General features: G+C 35.1%; 1 protein-coding gene across 3 annotated transcripts in view; it reads left to right on the top strand.

Moving 5' to 3' along the window:
- lmna (lamin A) overlaps positions 1-16,489 on the top strand; it is a 31,706-nt gene that overhangs the window by 12,814 nt on the left and 2,403 nt on the right. For all 3 annotated transcript variants that reach the window (XM_051131685.1, XM_051131684.1, XM_051131683.1), the window contains 10 exons: positions 8,160-8,316; positions 9,932-10,057; positions 10,176-10,346; positions 10,562-10,687; positions 11,730-11,950; positions 12,414-12,699; positions 12,784-12,891; positions 12,973-13,092; positions 13,209-13,268; positions 15,286-15,502. In XM_051131685.1, coding sequence (XP_050987642.1) covers positions 8,160-8,316; positions 9,932-10,057; positions 10,176-10,346; positions 10,562-10,687; positions 11,730-11,950; positions 12,414-12,699; positions 12,784-12,891; positions 12,973-13,092; positions 13,209-13,268; positions 15,286-15,450 — 1,540 coding nt within the window. In that variant the 3' untranslated portion in view covers positions 15,451-15,502. The remainder of the gene's footprint in view (positions 1-8,159; positions 8,317-9,931; positions 10,058-10,175; positions 10,347-10,561; positions 10,688-11,729; positions 11,951-12,413; positions 12,700-12,783; positions 12,892-12,972; positions 13,093-13,208; positions 13,269-15,285; positions 15,503-16,489) is intronic.

Below are 16,489 nucleotides of genomic sequence, written 5' to 3' on the forward strand. Positions count from 1 at the left end.
AAGACAAATTAAGTTACACTTAATTTATAAACAAACTCTTGTATGTGTTTTTGATGCATTTAAATAGTATAACACAAATTGAGATGTTACACTTAGTAATTTGTTCATTTTCAAATAGTTTCTACTGGTTCCAAGATGCCTGAGATGTTCTTTTAATTCAAATAAATAAATAAATAAATAAATCTAAATATGTACACCCACATTAGATGACTCCAAGTCATATCAGCATAATAAAAGCTACTTTTTATTTATTTTATTTTAGTTCTTGTTCTTGAAATACTATTTGCCTACTTGAAGATGTGAAGACATGCTTTGCATACAAACATGTGTTTATACTGTAAATTGCCAGTAGTATTTTTGCATAAAACTGTTCAATAAATCAATGTGGTTATGAAAGAGAAGAAAAGTGTCACGTGGCAGTGCCATGTGACTCATTGCCTGAACTGATGCTTGTCTTTTGCCAAACCACTCGTAATGGGGAACACTGGCAGTGTAGTACAGCACACACACATACACGGCATCTCCATCCTGTTCGTAACCAAAGGCAGCTGCGAACATACGAACGTTTAAACTTGGAGTACCGGAGATGACAGTGGAATCTCGTTATGTTTATTCCATGGAAAAATCAGGGGATAACTGTTTATGTTGAAAGGCCGGAGACCCTCCGATGCAGATCATGTTAGACTGGGCTTGTATAAAGAAAGGGAGGAGAGAGGGTTACAGTAATTGGTGCTGTTCTGGTGGCGTGTATGGACCTCGGGCGTAAGGGAGAGAGTGAGTCATCATCGCCGCCTAAACACAGAGCTGCCACGCTGGCGGAGCCTCGGTCTATCCTGCCTGTTGTGGAGAATAAAAGAAAACACATATTTATGCATATTGATAGATACAGGTAGATTTGAAGTAGGTATTGATGTGTGACCCTACACCCACACAACTGTCTTTGCACAGATAGAGAGACAAGTCTGCCTAAGTCTGCAATAGCTCAGCTCTCCATCATTGTTCTGTCTTGAAAAACTGCTTTTTTTCATTTGAATTGACATTAAAGATTGTCCTCTTTTGTGCCAGACTAGACAGAAGGATCAGATAAATCATGTAAAGCTATTTCACTCAGAGGGAAATAGTTTTAGCATCTGTCATGTGCTAATGAATCAGGGAGGAGGAATAAAGTTCTCTTTGTATCGGGTGTTCAAATTCAGCCACAGTTACAGGATCTGGGCTGATTATAGGACCACACCCTTTAAAACGACCATTAGGATTAGGAAGAACGTTCATAACTTCTCTTTTTAATCATTTTCCTGAGGCTATACCTTTACGATGCCTGTTCACATGGAACACACAGAAAAAAAACATCAGTATAAGCAGTAATATTCTTTATCAAAGTTGTTTTTTTTGTTTTTTTTTCTGGAAAAAAAAAATCTCTATCTGAAGATAAATGCTTAAAAAAAAACAACTTGAAATTGTTATACATATACAGTGGCATGCAAAAGTTTGGAAACCCCTTGCAGAATTTGTGAAAATGTGAATAATTTTAACAAAATGAGAGAGATCATACAAAATGCATGTTATTTTTACTGGAGAAAACCTGGAGAAAAATCCTTCAGGTTTTCCAGCATCTTTTTGCATATTTGAACCCTTTTCCTGCAGTGACCGTATGGTTTTGAAATCCATCTTTTCACACTGAGGACAACTCAGGGACTCAAACAGAATTATTAAAAAAACAGTTAGTTCAAACATTCACTGATGATCCAGAAGGAAACACGATGCATTAAGAGCCAGGGGGTGAAAACTTTTGAAATATGAAGATTAAGGGAAATTTTACTTAATTTGTCTTCCGGGAAACATGCAAGTATCTTCTTTTGCTTCCGAAGGGCAGTACTAAATGGAAAAAAAATGACATTTCAACAAAATAAGAAAAATTTGGACATCTTCATCCTGTTCTGGAGCATCAGTGAATGTTTGAACCTTTTTTAAGAGTCGTGCGTTTTGTATATAAATGCATAAATTATAGTTAATTTATACACTATACACTATAGTTCATTTATGTAAGTGAGGATAGCAAAATAAAGTAGACTGTGACATATTATGCCCACATATTTACTGGACTACCAGTAAAATTGATAAAAGTTTGGAACCAAAAATTTGTTTTGACACTTTGACCTGACCATGATTTGACTTACCTTTCTATAAAAGTTATCTGACATTATCAAGATGAATTTGTCATGACACACTTTAACTCTTGAGTTCTTGTCATATTTTATTACCATTTTTAAACTATACAGAATAAACTGTGATAATGTGAGAAATGTTGAAGGTGTCTGAATAAATTTTGGTTTGACTGTATGCTTAACTTTTTATTGTAATGTTAATAAAATATAGCATAAATTTAGATTGTATTAGATTAGCAAATACAGCCCAGGCAAGCCATAATCATTTGTTGATACTGGGTATCTGCACCAACCTGCTTATGCTTTGATGTGATATGATCTGAAATTAAAAATTGCACAACTATCTGGAACATAAAGCCCTTAAACAGATCTGCTACCTGCATGTATCAAATAACAGGTAGTGTTAGATGAAAGCTTAACTACAGAAAATAATTTCATCCCCAAAATCAAAAACAAACATAGTATGATGTCTATAGTAGGTCATGCTTACTCAAGTCTTTCCCAGCTGTTGTAAGACTCTGTAAAGATTTATTGTTTTATTGTTTATTTAAGGGTTTAATATTATTCTTAAACTTCTAACCATTACAGTTGGCCAATTCTGGTTCTGCGTTGGTCTATTTTTAGTCAGTGTTTATATTAGAGCATATTGTACAACTCAGTCACCATCTTTTTCTTTCTGACCATACATTTTCCCTTCTGTATGTTTCGCTTGGTCACCATAGAGATCTTATGGTGGGCCTGCAGCCAGCTGAAGTGAGTCAGAATCGCCTCAACAATTAAAAAGGAAACATTTATTCATAGTACAGTGGGAAAAAGGGGGAACCCCTGTGTGAGACGTTTCTGTTTTAAGACCGAGTCACGTGGCTGCACCACCCATATAGTAGAAGTGGAAAGTAGAAGTCACATTTACGTCAAAAGCAGTGAATCGGTGTATTGTGGAGCTGAATATAGGATAAGGAGTCGAAATGCACAACTATGTTTTATTCTATATTTCAACCCGGTAAACTTTATTGATGCCCTGGAACACCTAGACATACAGGAAGTAAATTTCATTGTTGTTCATTCAGCTAATCTGCCTTATAACATGAAATAGAAATGAAAATAAATAATTGTTCTCAAGTTAGAATATGGCAGGATTTTTTAGGAAACAAATTACTTTTAATATATGAATAGCATTCTACAAATACGTTTACATATTTAAAATACCCTGCAATTCTATTTTTAGTATAATAAACTTTAATTGTGTTTACCTTTTTTTTTTTTTTTTTTTTTTTTTTACCGGCGGAGACATTAAACAGATTCCCCAACAATTTCCTTGATGCTTGCACAGATATACTTAAACTTTGTCCAGTTATATAACCATAAAATGGTTATAAAACACTCGACTGAAGATGCTATGAATTTCATATCTAACTTTTGGTATTCTGTGCAAATATATTGAAACTTAGCAAATATATCGTAGTAAATGTTTTTGTTAGAGCTTCCTCTCAAAACCTCTAAGTTGGCCCTTTATCATATTGATGAAATGTTGTGTCAGACTGTGTGTTTTACTATATGCTTTTTATGACTTTACATGTGCTTTGATAAACGCCTACAGTCATTTTTCTTCTCAAAACCTCCAGCTGTTGCAGGTGACAGCTGTCATATGTTGCTTTTTGTAAAGCTTGTTAAGCTGCAGTTTTAGCAGTAAGTATAGTGTTAGTTAGAGAGACCAGAATTCAGAAGATAACTAAGAGTATGTATCCCTGCGTGCACGTGATCGTCCGCAGCTTTTTTTTGATGTGGTTTTTGACTGTTAAGTACATTAAAATACATAGCTATCAGTTTAATAACACTTACTCTTTGGGAAATATGTATCTGCTTTTGACTTTAAGCTTTCAAATGGATAGTTTCAGCTCCAGTGAGGTATTTTTATGTTGGGGAAACCCTGTTCGTGGTCAACGTTTTCTCAGAGATGGTCACATGTGAAATATTTCCACGATACTTTGCTATGGTAACATGGCAAAACATTCAGAGGGCTTTATTTTGTGGGTTTCTTTTTCGTCACAAAAGAGGACAAAGATAGCTATGATTCATAGAGGGGCTGGAGGCCGACTTGGTACATTCCTCTCCTCCTCTCTCTCTTTCTTACTTTCCCTCAATTGGCTCTTTTTGTGCCTGAAATGTTTCCACTGGATCAAAGATGCCAAGCCAAACCCTTTTCCCTTTTCTCTCTCTCACACGCATACAAGTCGGCGCACAAAATACACACTTTTAATGAAGACTTACTGGAATTGATGCTTTTGTAGTTCTTTTACTCTTTTTAATAGGGTCTAAGGTTTTTCAAATGTTGTAGTTTTGTAGCATTTCATTCAACTATAACATTTCTAGTTAGTTTTCTTTCCCATTACTCAAATCTGGATTTATTCAAAGATAATTTTCAGTGTAAACTTGGACAAGGTTGGCTGAGTCAACAAGGGCAATGTGACCTGGAGAAGAGGTGGCGATAACATATTCTCCTATTGTCTACTTTAAACAGCCTCTGGTTCGTTTGACTTCCTGTGGGCAGATCCTGGAAATGTTGGGAACTTAAATGGCAAAACAAATACAGTAGCACAAAAGAAATTAACATCAAATATAGAAAATATTAGAACAAATGACAAACGTTCGACCACATGAGGCTCTTAAACTTTTATTGTTTCCTCCAAATGTGATCTGCTCTGCTGTAAATGTTTTTTTAAAACTATCCGCTCGATACTGTGTAACCAGAATAAGTACAGAACAGAACAGCACATTTAGGTTGTTGACAGGAATGGGCTGGTTTTTAATTACCTAATATCCTAAACAGAAGAGGTTATGTTTCTGGATGTGTGTTTACTGTTGGCTTAGCACTAATATGCCCACCCACTGTTTACACACCTTCATTGTAACCCACCTACTTCATTGTAGCTCCTCTAGGCTAAAGTAGCAAATTCTCCCCTCTCTCTGTGTTCATTAAAGTTTTAATGAGGAGATTTAGGTTAACTTTTCCACATAAACACCATATGCCACTAAGGAACAATGCTTGTTTTTGTTCTGTAGCTGTAACAGCAAAAAAAACATAGATTTGTGAGCTTTTGTTCAGTTCTAGTTACACTGTTCCTTAGAAATAGTGGTGAATGTCACATCAAAGGCTCCTCTGAAAAAGCTAACACATATGTGATCCTGGACCACAAAACCAGTCTTAAGTAGCACGGGTATATTTGTAGCAATAGCCAAAAATACATTGTATGGGTGAAAATGATAGATTTTTATGACAAAAATCAATAGGATATTAAGTAAAGATCATGTTCTGTGAAGATGTTTTGTAATTTTCCTACCATAAATATAAGAAAACTTATTGCTTAGAAATATGCATTGCTAATAATTTTTTCTCAATATTTAGATTTTTTTGTTGCACCCTCCAGATTTTCAAATAGTTGTATCTTGGCCAAATATTGTCCTATATATCCTATATATTAATGGAAAGCTTATTTATTCAGTTTTATTCAGATGATGAATACATCTCAATTTCAACAAAGTGACTCTTAAGACTGGTTTTGTGGTCCAGGGTCACGTATATCTTCCCTGGAAAAAAGATTTTTCCATATTTTTCAATTTCAGTAACCAGTTCTTCAAACTGTTATTTGTCGAACTGCTATTTTACAAGTACATTGCTTTTATTTTCTTTACCTATTGATAAGTAGTGTAATGACCATGTACAAGTAATAATAAGTAAGTAATAATGCATATTAGGGAGTGCACATCCATGCTGAAAAAAGCAATATAAACCATCACAGAAATCCTAATGGTTTCCAATATAAAATACCATTACTAACCATTTACTAATTTTTTTTATCAGGGATAAGTGACCAAAATAAATGTGCTGTGTAAATAAGTTCAGATCACTCATTTGCGTACCGCCATGGTTGATGGCATGCACGATCACCATTTTTCATCGACATACTGTAATACTGTATAAGATTTCCATTCAAGATGAAAGCATAAATCTAGGCTATGTGCTGCTGGTTTCCGAGCGAAATGCAAAACATTCACTAGGCGTGTTTTACATTACAGATTTGCGCAAAACTTTGCCGATATTTTATAATGTTGATAAAAAGTATTGCGAAATGAGTTTCCATTAACCGATGCTATGTGACTAAAACGTAATTTTTTCCTCTCGCAAGAAGTCATGGCAACGGATTTTGGCTACATTTAATCGAAGGAGGTGTATGCGTGTATCTTTTTACAGAAGCAGCACAGAAAGCCACTTCTGAAACGCGTGCAGGGCGGCTGGTATAAACACAAGCATTGACTAGAGTGGCCGTGATCAGCTCTGGTGGCCGAAGACATGCAGTGTAAATGGTCTAAGCATTAATGGCAGGGAAAGCCCCTTATACTTGAGAGCGGCCACGTATGAAGTGTTTCTTGGAAGTTATGTTAGCCTACTGTACAGTGAAGAATGATCATATAACATTCTACATACGCTTTGTGACCTATAAATGCAAAAAACACATTTTCATTGCAGTTTTGCGAAAATTAGTTTTTCTTGAATTGCCTGAAAAACCACCTCATGCGAGCGTAAAAACATTTTTGCAATGTATGGAAGTTTTCGTGAAATTGACGCATTTCCATTAGCGTATTTTCAATTTGCAATTTCAGTTTGCTCAATTTGAAGGGTACTAGAAATGCAGCTACTGACGCGTTTTACTCAGCTAAAACTGGCAGCACATTTGCCGGCAACCCGCCAAAATAAAAGCTTACTGATTAGGTATGAAAATGCTGAAAATATATAAAAAAATGAAAAATATAAATATTAGCATTGCATTTTTTTTAAGTGTACTCACCAAACCAAATCTCCAGGTGCTCTCATGAGAACCAGGCCAAAAAAATTATGGGCACCTGTGGATATTAGTCCTTGAGAGGCCTTTATCACAGTGAGGGAGGTTAGCGGTTTTTCATGTTCCCGGCCTCATGAAGCTTTTAGTGAAGGTATGTGGCTGTAAAGTGAAGAATGTGACCTAACAAAACCTCTGTTGTTGTTGTGAATGGGAAGTTGGTTGAATTACTTCTCTCAGGAAGGGGGCCTGATGGAACGCTCCTCAAAACAGAGAGTACAAACTCTAGAAGTTAGTAGCTTTAGTAGGTTGAGTTTTTAGTTTGTTGACTTTAGTGTGCCTTAGTTTGGAAGGAGTTGTGTGTGTGGGAAAAGTGCCTTAGGGACTAAAGTGTGGCAGAGTTTTAATTGTTTCAAGCCCTCTTTGGTCATCAATCACATCACTAATTTTGGAGTAGCTCTTTTACAGGCCTTGTGAAATCTGATCTGAGAATGCACAGAGAAGAACTCTAAACCTAAACACTTGTTTCTGTTGATAAATTGTCCTGTACTTATTGTCCTGTGTTTTAAAACTGCAAAACTGAACCTCTCCTTGCCTTAATTCAATTGATGAAGAAGATGAAGAAAATTCCAAGTCGTCATTTATTTATTGAAGTGTTTACCATTCTGTATTTATTAAGGATTGTGTAGTTCCTCTCTACAGTTTTCGAAATGAACAACACTGCAGTCACAGACACATGGTTTAAATTCACCATTGCGAGGCCCGAATCCTGTTACAGAGAGAGGGTTCTTAAGGTTATTGTTTACAGATTGGTTTTGGTACAAAATCCGAGGCAAAATTGTGGGCAGTCTGGTGTTCGTTTGCACTGAACTGATTATTCCAACTTGGCAAACATATTCAGTCAAGCTTATGATCTAAATCAGATGCATATTTTACAGTCTTCAGTTCTGACAGACGAAAGGATCTGATCCTCCCCTGAGGCGCTTTACTAGGGCCATGGTGCCCTGCTAGTATAGAGACTTTCTACTCCAACCACAATGTGAATGAATGGATATAATAATCTGACTGTACAGAATGTAACTGAGATAATTGTATTCTTCTGTGTGCCGAGATGAAAGAAAAATGCTTTAATGCCTTCTTTGTATTTTTATGACTGTAGGAATGGTAAGAAAGAGGCGGATCTGGAATCGGCTCTGGCCAGACTGAAGGACCTGGAAGCTCTGCTGAACTCCAAGGATGCGTCTCTTTCCACAGCACTGGGGGAGAAGAGATCACTGGAGGTCGAAGTCAGAGACCTGAAAGCCCAGCTGGCCAAGGTGATGAATCTATAAAAAGCTGCATGTCTAAGGGTTTGGGTGGTCTGGGGCTGTGGTCATAGATCTGGGTTAGTGACCAAAAGTTTGCAGTTTGTGCCATTATTAGGCACTTGAGCAAGGCACTTTGGTTATCTATGTAGTATGTGCACTAAAAGATTTTTTAAAGCATTTCAGTACATTTAAAAGCAACTTTCTTGCTTAAGGGAACAGGATTCAGCTCTATATATTGGCAATATATTATTAATATCACATAAAATATTGTAACAACACATAAAACAACACATAAAAACAGCCATATTAATTCCTGGTTAAAAATCTATAATCATGTTTATATATGTATGGCCATAAAAATTGGGACTTAAGATCAGTAAAAATGGTATTAAAAATTTTATTTAAAAAAAAAATAAAAAAAAAAAAAAAAAATACTATTGCAATTTAAAATAAGAGTTTTCTATTTTAATACAATACTTTATAATAAAATTTATTTCTGTGATGCAAAGCTGAATTTTCAGCATCATTACTCCAGTCTCCAATGTCACATGTTCCTTCAGAAATCATTGTAATATTCTGATTTACTATCAATGTTGAAAAAAGTTGTTCCACTTAATATTTTTTGGAATGTGTGATTCTTTTTTTTAGGATCTTTTTTTTTTATTTTTGATGAATAAAAAGTTAAAAAGAACAGCATTTATTCAAAATAGAAATTTTTCTAACAATATAAGTCTTTACTATCACTTTTCATCAATTTAACACATCCTTGCTGATTAAAAGTATTAATTTCTTTCAAAGAAATAAAGAAAAAATGTACTGACCCCCAACTTTGAATGGTAGTGTATGTTGTTACAAAAGATTTCTATTTTAAATAAACGCTGTCTTTTTAACATTTTAGTCATTAAATAATCCTGAAAAAAGTATCACAGGTTCCAAAAAAAAAAAGAAATATTAAGCAGCACAACTGTTTCCAACATTGATAATAAATCCGCATATTAATCTGTAGTGATAGAAGTGACATTGAAGACTGGAGTAATGATGCTGAAAATTCAGCTTTGCATTACAGAAATAAATTCTATTTTAAAGTATATTAAAATAGAAAACCGCTATTTTAAATTGCAATAATATTTCACAATATTACAGTTTTTTTCTGAAATTTTAATCAAATAAACAGCCTTGATGAGCAGAAAAGACTCAAAAAACATTAAAAATCTTACTGATCCCAAACTTTTGAATTAAATAAACATTTATTTTCCTTATATCTTATATTTGCTGAAGTACATTTATCTTGTTTAGATAAGTGGTTCTCAGCCAGGGAACCTTAAACCCACATTAATATTTATTTTAATTTATTTATTTTTAACTAATGCTTTTCTTTTATTATTATTATTACAACAGAAATACCAACAGTACATATCAGCTTAGATAGGAGGGTTTTCATATTTGTCTTGGACAAAGAGGGGCCTTGGAGTCGAAAATGTAGAGAGTCACAAGATTAGATGTTTGGATGTTTTTAATAAGAAAACAAGACTTGCATGCTTATAGGTTTTTAATAAGTATTTTTCATGTTGCTTTTAATTTTTAATTTATATAGAAGTAAGTGAAGTGAATATGTGTGTTGCAGCTGGAGAGCGGTCTGAGCGATGCTAAGAAGCAGCTACAGGATGAAATGCTACGACGTGTGGATGCTGAAAACCGAATCCAGACCCTGAAAGAGGAGCTGGAATTCCAGAAGAACATCTACACTGAGGTCTCACAAACACATCTACTTATGCTGAGCTCTCCTATGTGTATAAAAAATACTCAAAATCTCAGACAAAGACATGCAAGACTGTCTCTGCTACTCTAACCTATTGTCTTTTTTACAGGAGCTCCGTGAGTCTAAGCGCAGACATGAGTCACGTATGGTGGAAATCGACAGCGGCCGCCAACAAGAGTATGAGAGCAAACTTGCCGAGGCTTTGATTGAGCTCCGCAACCAACACGAAGAGCAGCTTCGCATCTACAAAGATGAAATTGAGAAGACCTACAACTCCAAGGTAACAGAATAAAAGAGCAATCAGCCAAATTTGGTGATTTACAAATGAGTTTGAGGCTCTTCGTCTTTGTATCTCCCCAGGGGCACCTGGTTAAACTGGGCCAGCCCTGTATACATATTTGCTGATCCGTTGCCAACCGTATTTGTTAAATAATTTTAATATATAAAGACACAGCCTATCTGTCAGTTAAAAGTCATCCTGTGTTATCTGTGTAGCTGGAGAATGCCCGTCAGTCGGCTGACAGGAGCAGCCATTTGGTGGGAGCCGCCCATGAGGAACTGCAGCAGACACGTTTGAGGATGGAGGGTGTGTCCTCTCAGCTCACACAGATGCAGAAACAGGTACACACACATACATACAAGTATTTATTGCAGTGCTGGCAAGGCAGCCACGTGTTGAAATTCCTTGTACCTGTACATGTATACCACAATAATCCTACAATAGAATAACTTCCAATAGAACTACAACCACAAATCACTTTTTGATTGAGAAAAACTCCACCCTCACAAATTATGTTGATATACGCACACAAACGCATATATACACTACCAGTCAAAAGTTTTTGAACAGTAAGATTTTTAAAAAAAGTCTCTTCTGCTCACCAAGCCTGCATTTATTTGATCCAAAATACAGCAAAACAGTAATATTGTGAAATATTTTTACTGTTTAAAATAAATGCTTTCTGTTTGAATACATTTTAAGATGTAATTTATTTCTTGTGATCAAAGCTAAATTTTCAGCATCATTACTCCAGTCTGTAGTGTCATGTGATCCATCAGAAATCATTCTAATATGCTGATTTGCTGTTCAAGAAACATTTATTATTATATATTATTATGTATTATGTATTATTATTATTATTATTATTATCAATATTTAAAACAATTGACTACATTGTTTTCAGGATTCTTTGATGAACAGAATGATCTCAAGATCAGCATAAAATGTATAGAAATTAATACTTTTATTTAGCAAGGATGCTTTAAATTGATCAAAATTGATAAAATGTTTTAGCATCAAATCAGAATATGAGAATGATTTCTGAAGGATCATGTAACTGGAGTAATGATGCTAAAATTTCAGCTTTGAAATCACAGGAATAAATTACATTTGAAAAAATATTTAAATAGAAAACAGTTATTTTAAATAGTAAAAATATGTCAAAATTGTACTGTTTTTGCTGTAATTCGGATCAAATAAATGCAGCCATGGTGAGCAGAAGAGACTTCTTTTAAAAACATAAAAAAATCTTTTGACTGGTAGTGCACATTTAACTTTTTTTTTATCATAAAGAAAGTACGCAATGTAAATTTGAGTTTGAAAATCAGACATGTAGCGTTCATTTACATTATTTAAATTTCACGATTGTGCTCTCATCATTAGTTGAGTGCTCGTGACGCAAAGATCCGTGAGCTAGAGGAGGCTATGTCCAGAGAGAGGGACATGATGCGACGTCGTATGGAGGACAAGGAGAAAGAGATGGCCGAAATGAGGCATCGCATGCAGCAACAGTTGGACGAGTACCAGGAGCTGCTGGACATTAAGCTCGCGCTCGACATGGAGATCAGCGCCTACCGGAAACTTCTGGAGGGTGAGGAGGAGAGGTGAGAGATAGGATATCACTTATTGCACACATGCAGATGTCGCTACTGATAAATAATAGAGCTGTCAGTTGCTTAAAAAATGTTGTTAATTATATTATATACTGATTAATTAATTAAACTGCAACTGTATTTGCAGAATAAGTATTAAAAAATGTATTAAATTATTTTTTTTTAGATTTGTTTGATCATTTGAGAAAATGTTAATTTTTATATTAATAAAAATTTTTTAGATGATTTTAATATTAAAGAATGTATTAAAGAATAAGGTGGATGTAAATGGTTTAAATTTGCATCATGTTGAATCTGAGAGCAAAAGCATTAAAGATATTCTGATTAATGAATTGCATATATCAATATTTGCTAAGTAAAGCCTACAAATGAAGATGATTGTCCTTGTGGTAAATGACAGCCTCATGCATTTACAGTACTCACAAACCATCCTCACTTCCTTTGTCCTGTTTAGGCTTCGTCTCTCCCCGAGTCCCCCTCCTGTCCGTGGAGTGACTGTGACCCGCTCTTCGGGTTCTGGCGCTCATGCGCGTGTGGTGCAGAGCAGCACCAGTCGTACCTCCTCAGGCAGTGCTAAAAAACGGCGCTTGAATGATAACGACAGCGACGCCTCCAGCGTGGTCGGCGGAACTGTTACTCGCACACGCGTCGCCCAGCAGGCCTCAGCCAGCGGCCGCGTGACCGTGGACGAAGTGGACATGGAGGGCAAATATGTACGGCTCAGTAACAAGTCTGACCAGGTGAGATGAAAAAGGAGCTTTGGCGACTCATAAAAAGGAATTAATAAATATATACTTTTTATTAAATGAATCTCCTTCTTCCAGGATCAAAGTATGGGTCATTGGCAGGTGAAGAGGCAGATCGGTTCCGGCACCCCCATCGTCTACAAGTTCCCACCAAAATTTAACCTGAAGGCAGGACAGACTGTCACGGTATGTATTGTTTTACAACATAATAGTTGGTTTTAGTCACTTTTTAAATTCCTGACTCACTGCAGTGTCTCTCTACTTCAGATCTGGGCCGCAGGAGCTGGAGGAACCCACAACCCTCCTTCTGACCTGGTGTGGAAGACCCAGAACTCATGGGGCAGTGGAGATCTGTTCCAGACCACCCTCATCAGCTCCAGTGGGGAGGTAGGATAATGTTAAACCGAACAGGCCAGCTTTTTGAATGAGGTTTTATTTAATTTAAGGTAGCTAAGTGACTCATCCACTTCCCTTTTTTCCTTTCTTTATTTGTGTTTCTCCAGGAAATGGCAATGAGGAAGGTCACACGCACTTTGTTCCAGGATGAGGATGATGATGAGATGGTACTTAGTCACTTGCATGCGTCAAAGCTAACATAGCAATCTTATTTTTTTTTTCTTTGCATGATATTTTTGGAGTTTGGCCAGATTAAATTGAATATGAGTTTTTAGGACATGTGCACAACGCCAAGACCAAATGTACAGTTGAGATCAAATGTTTACATACACTTCATTCCCAATACTGTGTTTTTACCTGAATGATCCACAGCGTTTTTTTGGTTTAGTGATAGTTGTTCACGAGTCCCATGTTTGTCCTGAACAGTTAAACTGCTCGTTGTTCAGAAAAATCGTTCAGGTCCCACAAATCCTTTAGGTTTTCAGCATTTTTGTGTATTTTAACCCTTTCCAACAATGACTGTATGATTTTGAGATCCATCTTTTCACACTGAGGACAACTGAGGGACTCAACTATTAAAGAAGGCTGAAATGCTTACTGATGCTCCAGAAGGAAAAACGATGCATTAAAGGGGTCATCGGATGCCCATTTTCTACAAGTTGATATGATTCTTTAGGGTCTCAATGAAAAGTCTATAATATACTTTGGTTAAAAATTCTCAATGGTTGTGTAAAACAACACCCTTTTTACCTTGCCAAAATCAGCTCTGCAAAAATCATTCTGGTCGAGGCTGCTTTAAATGCAAATGAGCTCTGCTCGCCCCGCCCCTCTCTTCTCTCTGTGATGTGATGAGTCTGTTTAATTTAGCCGCATTTAGCCGTGTTTAGCCGCTAAACTTGCTAATTAGCACATTATTAGTAAAGACGATCGCAAAGATTCATAAAAAAACCTTATACTCACTTCTGCTGTAAGTGAAGCTGAATCACGAATGATTTGCATGAACATAGACGGATATATGTAGATCGAGAGGCGCATTCCCTTCACAAACAAACGTAATCCACTGCATCTTCAGCAGCTCAGGTGTCAGGATGACGACCACTATGTTCGTTATTACATCCAGCAACACAACACCTTAATCGCTCAATCAGAGATATTCTTGTCTAATTTACATCCCTGCTCTGGCATCGAAACAAAGAGGGTGGACTGTTACAACAGATCTAAGGTAAGACGCTTATGTAAATCAAGAGCTGTGGGGTGAAAACTTTTGAACAAAATGAAGATATGTACATTTTTCTTATTTTGCCTAAATATCTTTTTTTTTTAATTAGTAATGTCTTTCAGAAGCTACAGAAGACACTTACATGTTTTCCAGAAGACAAAATAAGTTAAATATCTTCAAATTCCAAAAGTCCCCCCCGGCTCTTAATGCATTGTGCTTCCTTCTGGAGCATCAGTGAGCATTTGAAGCTTCTGTAAAAGTTGCATATGAGTTTCTCAGTTGTCCTGTGAAAAGATCAGAAGATCAAAATCATACAGTCATTGTTGGAAAGGGTTCAAATACACAAAAATGCTGAAAAACCAAAGAATTTGTGAGGCCTGAAGGACTTTCCTGAGGAACAGTGCCACAGCAGGCAGTTTAACTTCAGGACAAACAAGGGACTCAACTATCACTATACAAAGACAAAAAAAACACAGCTGTGGATCATTCAGGTAACAACACAGTATTAAAAATCAACTGTATGTAAACTTTTGAACAGGGTCATTTTTATGAATTCAGCTATCATTTTCTCTGAACTATATGTAAATGTCTTTTATGTGAAATATGTTATTCAGATCAGTAATAAATAAAAAATAACATGCATCTTGTGTGATCTCTCTTATTTTATTTTATAATTATTGCTTTAGGTTGACTTAAATCAAACTTTTAAAGTGCATGTAAACATTTTCTAATAATTTTCTAATTTTCTATAAGGCGTATAATGTCACATAACATGAACATTATCTTGTTTCTTTACACGGTTAACTTTTGTTAATGGCTGTTTGTTGGGTTTGTTTGGGTGTAGCCTTCTTGCGGTGAATCATAGCGCTGAAATGAACTGAGAGCTGCCAGACTTCATTTCTATAAATAAGATCCATTACTGTTCTCAGTCTCAGTTGTTCTCTGTTTATTGCCTCCCCCTGCAGGCCGCCCATAGCACATGCGGGGATAGTGAGTACAACCTCCGCAGCCGTACGGTGGTCTGTGGCTCATGCGGGCAGCCGTCAGATAGGAACAGCAGCTGCATTTCGGCCAGCTCTGGAGTGTCGAGTGCGTCTCGCTCATTCAGCAGCGGAGGGGGGGCTGCCTGAAGCATTTGTCTCTCCCTCACACTTTATTGTGAGCAATGACAAACGCAGACAGGTTCGTAGCTTTGATTTTTCTGAGTTGCATCAGTATTTTTATTTTTTTAGAATTTTCAAATATTTTGTGTTAGATGTGTGTAAAAAAAAAAAAAGTTGATTGAAAAAACATTGATTTTTCAGAATGTTTTGTTATTGCTTTCTGGCTTAGATTTAAAAAAAAGAAGATAGATTTTTAATATTATAATTTTATATATATATATATATAAATATATATATATTTTTCATTTTATTTTAATAATTTTTAAATGTTTTAAAACAAACCTAAGAGTAAAATAACTAATAAAATAAATAAAAAAAACAATCAATGTAACAAAAATGTTTTTGTCTTATTTTAAGTTTGATAAAAGAAAATGCAACAACATTTTTGATTAATCTGATTTTCATGTAACAAAAAATGTATATTAAAACTTGAAATCAATGACCAAATCAATGTTAAGTTAGATTCAATAATAATAATAATAATAATTATAATTTTATCATTTTATTAAAACATTACAAATGTTTTGAAAAACTAAGTAGCAGAGTTTTTATGTTAATTTTGATCTGATTTTTTATGTAACTAAAAAATTAACATTAAAAAATGTTAAATAAATCAACACATCAGTGCTTAGTTTGATTTCATTATTATTATTATTATTAATAATAAGAATAAGAATAACTTTGTTTACAACTAAGACTAAAACATTATAATAATACATTATACAAATAATCAGAAAAACTAAGTAGCAAAGTTTTAATGTTAACTTTTGTATTATTTTAAGTTTGATTAAAAAAGTGCTAAAAAAAGCACTTTTATGTAACTAAAAAATTAACATTAAAACTTTATTTAACGAACAAATCAGTGTTAAGTTAGATTCAATGATAATAATAATCATATGTTAATTAATGTTAATGTTAATTTTGATTTATCTGATTTTTTATGTAACTAAAAAGCAAACATTAAAAAATAAATCAATGAATGAATCGGTATTACATTCAATAATAA

The sequence above is a fragment of the Labeo rohita genome, chromosome 16 (assembly GCF_022985175.1).
Source record: "Labeo rohita strain BAU-BD-2019 chromosome 16, IGBB_LRoh.1.0, whole genome shotgun sequence".
Taxonomy (NCBI): Eukaryota; Metazoa; Chordata; class Actinopteri; order Cypriniformes; family Cyprinidae; genus Labeo; species Labeo rohita.